General features: G+C 42.2%; 1 protein-coding gene across 1 annotated transcript in view; it reads left to right on the plus strand.

The window, feature by feature from the left end:
* fermt1 (FERM domain containing kindlin 1) overlaps window positions 1–5,509 on the plus strand; it is a 14,013-nt gene extending 8,504 nt beyond the window's left edge. The window contains exons 6-15 of the mRNA XM_008287963.1: window positions 131–233; window positions 331–438; window positions 2,696–2,827; window positions 3,000–3,049; window positions 3,285–3,409; window positions 3,555–3,661; window positions 3,811–4,035; window positions 4,133–4,257; window positions 4,349–4,490; window positions 4,583–5,509. Coding sequence (XP_008286185.1) covers window positions 131–233; window positions 331–438; window positions 2,696–2,827; window positions 3,000–3,049; window positions 3,285–3,409; window positions 3,555–3,661; window positions 3,811–4,035; window positions 4,133–4,257; window positions 4,349–4,490; window positions 4,583–4,756 — 1,291 coding nt within the window. The 3' untranslated portion in view covers window positions 4,757–5,509. The remainder of the gene's footprint in view (window positions 1–130; window positions 234–330; window positions 439–2,695; window positions 2,828–2,999; window positions 3,050–3,284; window positions 3,410–3,554; window positions 3,662–3,810; window positions 4,036–4,132; window positions 4,258–4,348; window positions 4,491–4,582) is intronic.
* The last annotated feature ends 1,193 nt before the right edge of the window (window positions 5,510–6,702 follow it).

Raw genomic sequence — 6,702 nt, forward strand, 5'->3', positions numbered from 1 at the left:
GGTTAGATTTCTAGATGAGTAGTTTAAAGACCGTTGGGAAGTTTCTGTTTCTACAGTTTCTGGCTCTGATTTAGTGTTTAGTTGATTCTTTACAAACCCTCGTCTGATTGGTTGTTGTCGGTGTTTTCAGGTGGTTGGACTCGTCGCGTTCTCTCATGGAGCAGGACATCCAAGACGACGACAAGCTGCTGCTTCGCTTCAAGTACAACGTCTTCTTCGACCTGAATCCTAAAGTGAGACGCCCAGAATGTTTCCTATAAACGACAAGCGGGGCGGTTTCAGTGTGAAGTTGTCGAACTAAGCACGTGTTTGTGTGTGTTTGCGATGCAGTACGATGCCGTGAGGATAACCCAGCTGTACGAACAGGCCCGCTGGTCCATCCTGCTGGAGGAGATCGACTGCACCGAGGAGGAGATGCTCATGTTTGCTTCGTTACAGGTGAACAACAAAAACAAAAGCATGATTTTTCACATTTTAAACTCTTGTTTTGGGCAATATCATGTTTCTATCTCCACTGTTTGGGTGCAAAATATCTGTAAATGATCATTTAGTGGGACTTACGTATGGCAGAAGGCAGGATACATCACCAGGACGTTGTTGTTACTAAGATGTTTAAGTTGATTAGTATTCATTTACAAGTTAACATTAAGGAAGGAGGCAACAACTGTAAACTATAAACTCTGATGATGTGACTGTAAGCTGCTGTGTCAGCCCTTCGAAAAAAACAACACATTTATAGAAATGGCAAAGTCACAATCTACCTCAGTAGCAGCAATGCAGCTGCATATAGAACCAGAACCAATTTAATCAGACCAAACAGGAAAGAGGAGCGTAGGAGCCCAGGATGACTGACTGAAATCCAGAATGATTAATCCATCCATCCATCCGTTATCTATACACCGCTTAATCCTCACTAGGGTCGTGGGGGGCTGGAGTCTATCCCAGCTGACTTAGGATGAAGACAGGGGACACCTATCACCTATCACAGGGCTACACTTAGAGACAGACAACCAAGCACACTCACATTCACACCTACAGACTATTTAGAATCACCAATTAACCTCAGCATGTTTTTGGACTGTGTGGGAGGAAGCCGGAGAACCCGGCGCAGCCCATGATTAATCCAATGAATCATTATAATAATAAAAATAAAACTCAATGATTAAAATCCAGATTTGTGGTAGTTTGTGGGGTTCATCATCAAATTCAGACCTCTGCTGTTCAGGATTATCGCCCACGTATCACATCTCTCTGCATTCAGCTCAGTGTTCAGCTACATCACAACATTCTCCTGCTTGACAGACCTTCTCCCAACCTTCTTCAGATACCGTCGAATCATCTTCTGCTTCTTCTACCATCTATCCCAACTTTAAAACTCTGTTGCATCCTCAGAATGGCAACTCAAAACACAATTCTACCAAACAGCATAACAATGATAACTCAGCTCTAATCCTCTCTTGGCAAATCTACTTTGATGTTGTCGCTGAACCCTCTGAACCCCTCAAGCAGTTTTCTTTGCTCCTGTTACATTTTTTTTTCACTGTGGGCTCATTTTTCAACTTCTCACTTTACAGTTGAGTCACGAATGGCTTCGTGGTTTTATGAAGGAGTGCTGAATTTTTCACAGAATCTGGAAAAACAAACTCTTGAATTCTTTAACAAGACATGCAGAATAACGTGATTTTGATCAAATACCACGATTTGAAGCCTGGATTTGGTTTCGTTTACTGATGGAACGCTGCTGAGTAAGATAAGATGAAACTTCCTTCATCCCGGAGGACATTCTTGTGCCAAACATTGCTCAAAAACAAAATAAATGCAGTGCTTAATCGAAAAACAACACTCAAACATCAACAAACAAACAAACATCACTAATTTAAAATAAAAATACATGAGCTAAAATACGACTAGAATAGAAAAGTTAGAAGTCATGCTGGCAATAGGAAGAAGTAATATTGCACGGAATAATGAAAGAAGATAAAGGAATGAGTTGTAAATCATCAGAAAGTCCGAAAAAATATGTTCTTTTCAGTTTTTGCCTCATAAATGATGTCATTTTGGAGTTTCAAAAATCAACAACATTCCTTTCAGACCTGCCAGAGGCCTCATTGCTGTGTAATTATGCTCGATATATCGTAAAGTGTCCTTGGGTGTGTTAAAAAGGCAGCAACAAATCAAATTTATTAGCATTATTATGAACTACACCACTGCAGGGTTCTAGTGACGCGGCTTGGATCAGGTTTAGGTACAGTCTATGTTTGTGTCGGAGGATAGAGGAGAGCGAGTTCGGTGTCTGAATCCTCGTGAGGACGTGTCAGGACAAGAAGAAAATCCCAGTGAAGAGGGAGGACAGAGAGCAGATGAAGGTGGAATAAGAGGAATTGTAGCTCCCCAAAAAGAAAGAAGCCAATGATGACCATAAGTTTGATCTGCGACCTTCTTTGTGTCTGAATCTCAGCCCATCTCTGGTGCCTTCAGCTCTTCTTTTTTAACTGTTGGGACAGTGATTCAGAAATCGCAGCGCTGCCTTCACCTACACACTGCTGCAGCAGCGGCTGCTCAGACCTCCCTCTGACTCACGCCAGCCTTGCATAACCTCCTCAGTCACGGCGGGAAACTTCACAAGGGCCTGAAAAACAACAAAAGAAATGTTGCTTTTTTAATTAGAAATGTCCTTTTTTTTTTTTTTTTCCAGTATCACATTTGTAAACTGACCATGTCGAGCGAGCCGCTGGATCACTCCAACGAGCCGGAAATCGACGAGGTGGAGGCCGCCCTGTCCAACCTGGAGGTGACGCTGGAAGGAGGACACACGGACAGGATTCTGGTAAACATGTATTCTTTTTTTTATTTTTGTTTTTTTTAAACTGATGGTTTTGAGGGTTTCCGGGTGTGTTACAGTAGAACACCTGTTTTGGAGGCGATAGGTAGGAGCTCGCTGATTGCATGTCTTCACAAGAAGATGCAGGATAATGGACAGTTGTTTGTCTCGCCTCCAGGAAGACATCACAGACATTCCAGAGCTGGCAGATTCCCTCCGGCTCTTTAGGTAAACCCGTCTTTATACGTATTACACCGCATGTGAACTGCACATTGCATGTTCAGTGCCCTTAAATGCACGTAATATGGGGATTTTTTGGGAGGTGATTTACTTAACAGATATTTTATTATAATATTCTCTGCTTTTATCTTATTGTTAACAACCTCAAGGCTGTCTGATACCGAACATAAAAGTCTTCTGTAGAGCTGCTCTGAATAAGAAGTCTGTTACTTTTTTGAATCAGGCCTAAAAGACTGACGCTGCGGCCCTACAAAGAGTACTGGTTCGTGTTCAAGGACACCACCATCTCCTATTACAAGAACAAGGAGGCCTCCGTCGGAGAACCGATAGAACAGTTTCACCTCCGAGGTCAGTGATGAAGAATGTTCTCAAAAAATTCTTTGTATTTTTTTGTGCATCAGTAACCTTCAATACGAGCTGTACCTGCTTATGTTATTAAGTCTTTCAGTAAAGTCTTCTGTAGTTAAATTCTTCACTGTTTTCCCCTCTTCAGGCTGTGAAGTTGTTCCTGACGTCAACGTCACGGACAAGAAGTTCGGCATCAAGCTGCTCCTTCCAGTCGCTGATGGGATGAATGAAGTTTACATCCGATGTGACAATGTAAGACCTTCCTCGTCATCCGCATGGTTAACAGCATTTCCCTGCAATAACCAGCAAGCCTTTTTAAAAATCCCTCCATGCAAACATTAAAAAAAAGCAACAAAAAACAAAAAACGTGAGGCAGATTTTAAACTTGTCCTTCTTTGCAGGAAACGCAGTACGCCAAGTGGAAAGCCGCGTGCATCCTCGCCTCCAAAGGCAAGACGATGGCCTACAGCTCCTACAAGTCCGAGGTGAAGAACATCCAGTCCTTCCTGCAGATGAAGAGCCTGGCGCCCCCTCCTGGCCAGGCGGCGCCCGACCTGGATGCCATGGAGATGAACGCCGAATGTTTTGTTTCTCCGCGCTACGCCAAGAAGCACAAGACCAAACAGGTTGGTTTAGGCGCTACGTGCAGTTTACTTCACAGGTATCAGCGCTACATCGCCGCGATTGCTAAATGTTGTTGCTAAATCTTGTGATTGCATCAAGCTGACAGCACGTATCCTGGAGGCACATCAGAACATCGCACGGCTGTCGCTAATGGAGGCCAAGATGCGTTTCATCCAGGCCTGGCAGTCGCTGCCAGAGTTTGGCATCAACTACTACATAGTCAGGTACAGAGCACGTGCTTTATTGTAATTTTAACGTTTCTGGAGAGGTGCGTGTTTGTGTATTGGGATGCTCATGTTTTATTTGGGTTTCTAGATTCAAAGGGAGCAAGAAGGATGAGATTCTGGGGATTTCGTACAACCGTTTGATTCGTATCGACATGTCCTCCGGCCTGCCCGTCACCACGTGGAGGTTCGCCAACATGAAGCAGTGGAACGTCAACTGGGAGATCAGACAGGTGAAGGATCGTTGAGATTTATGTGTTGTGACCTCATCCGCCTCGCTGGAAAGACTTCAGAATCCTTCATCTGTTCGCACGTATCTCCACAGGTGACCATCGAGTTCGACCAGAATGTGACGATAGCCTTCTGCTGCCTGAGCTGCGACTGCAAGGTGGTGCACGAGTTCATCGGCGGCTACATCTTCCTCTCCACGAGATCGAAAGACCAGAACGAAACGCTAGACGAAGAACTGTTCCATAAACTTACCGGAGGCCAAGAATGAGCGCAGACGGAAAAGCCTCTGCTTCCTATTGTGCATTTCTTGTTTTTTTTTAAATACAGACAGGCGACAAATTGAAGACAGAAAAAACATTACATTTCTTAGAAAGTTGTCGAGCTTCACTATGCGCCTCGACATCGATTTTCTGAGCCTCTACAACTCCACTAGAGACATGAAACACAAATTTCATTCAAAAAATATTCCAAGAAAAAGAGAAATAAAATGTAGATTTTAATAGCAAGCTGCAGTTTCCAGTATCTTGCTTATGTTTAACTGACGCTTCTCATCTACTAGAGTCATAAAACAGCATTTCTCCAAAAGATATTTGGTGGTTTTTCACATACAATGATTTGAATATTAGCAAAATGCCACCAAATCCCTTCATAGAGTTCAGGTTTTTGCTTTAATTTGTCACCCGTCTGTATACGTTTTAGTGTGAAAGTGCAGCATTCATCTGCTGCAGCAGTAACAACCACAAGTACTGAAAAAAATCACTGCCAAAGTCTGAGAAATGACACTTTTACCCCCCCATAGGACGGTCTCATGAGTTTTGTGTTTGTCATTATGTGTCCGGCTATAAGCAGCAATGTGTCCTGCACTAGAAAAATAATGGTGTTGATGTAAATATGTAGCCAAGGTTTGTCTTTCCCTCAAAACTTGGATGTTTGTAAGAAGTTTTTTTTCTAAGGTGAAGAGACGCTCTCATTTCAAACTGAACAAAAACCATTAAAGGGTGTTTTTTTTATATATATTTTACAACCTGTTGCATGTTTGTTTATTTGCAGAAAAACAAAAGAGAGAATTACTTCATGTGAATTCATAGACAGTAATGAGCTCTGCTGCTAAATACTACAGTCTGCACTCAGGGGTTTTCATGCAAACAGGGACATTTTCACAGCCCTCCAAAGAGGTTTCAGCTCGTCCCGAAATGATAAGAATTGAGAATAACGAACGCAATTACATTTTTAATCAGTTTTTGTTAAATGGGATTTAATTTACTCGAGCACAAAATAGATTTTTGGTTATGAAATGGGGAGAAATAACAGGAAAATTTCAGTTTTTGTCAATACAGGTAACACAGACTCATTGTTTTTACGTGAACCAATTATGCTTACCGACTCACTAAATACCCGTTCTGATCCAGGAAAAAGCCTCAAACTTGAAGAAAACAGACACATAATCAGTTTCTTTGTTCTGGTAATGTTATGAGAAAATGGCAGTCAGAGATACTGTATGGGAAACATACACAGCCCACTACTGTCACAACAACTTTCAGGGTGTTTTGGGTGGAGAAAGACTTCATAAACTATGTGACTTAACGCCAAATTTCAGAAACACTGAAAGCTTTACTTTGAGACGTTCTTAGCTTTGGAAAGCCTGCAGATCAGCGAAGGTTCTGCTTTTGAATGGTCGATTTTAATGCTTGTATTTTCAGTTTAATGCATGATATCGTTTCCTTATGGGAACACAACACTAGATGCTGCATATTAATTATAAAATGCCCTGTTCTGCACTTCAGTTTGTTTGACTGATTTCGACACACACGACGCTTTCGACAGACCTTCATCAGCAGCTCAGTAGGTTAGGTCAAGTTGTGTGAATGTAGTTTAGTCATTTAAAAAGTGCAAGCGATTCTCCAGCATTTACTTCAGTTTGACAACCTTCTCGTGATAATTCCTGTCCAGTGTAGGATGAGTTCTTCTGCTCTTTCAGCCTCCTCACTGCTGCATTGCTGCACACTGGTGGTGGGCAGGTAGAGCTGGCACACCATTATGAGCAGTTATAAAACACATCACGAGAATGGAGAAAAGCAGGTAGAACACTTGCATATCAAGCAACACTGACACTAGGGAAAGGTTTGTTTTTTGTTATTGTGCAAATCTGAATGCAAAATGTAGAAAGAAAAGGCCAAATGGACAAAAAAAAAGGAAGCACTTGAGGCTCTGATT

Source organism: Stegastes partitus, unplaced genomic scaffold (genome assembly GCF_000690725.1).
Source record: "Stegastes partitus isolate 25-593 unplaced genomic scaffold, Stegastes_partitus-1.0.2 Scaffold530, whole genome shotgun sequence".
Lineage (NCBI taxonomy): Eukaryota > Metazoa > Chordata > Actinopteri > Pomacentridae > Stegastes > Stegastes partitus.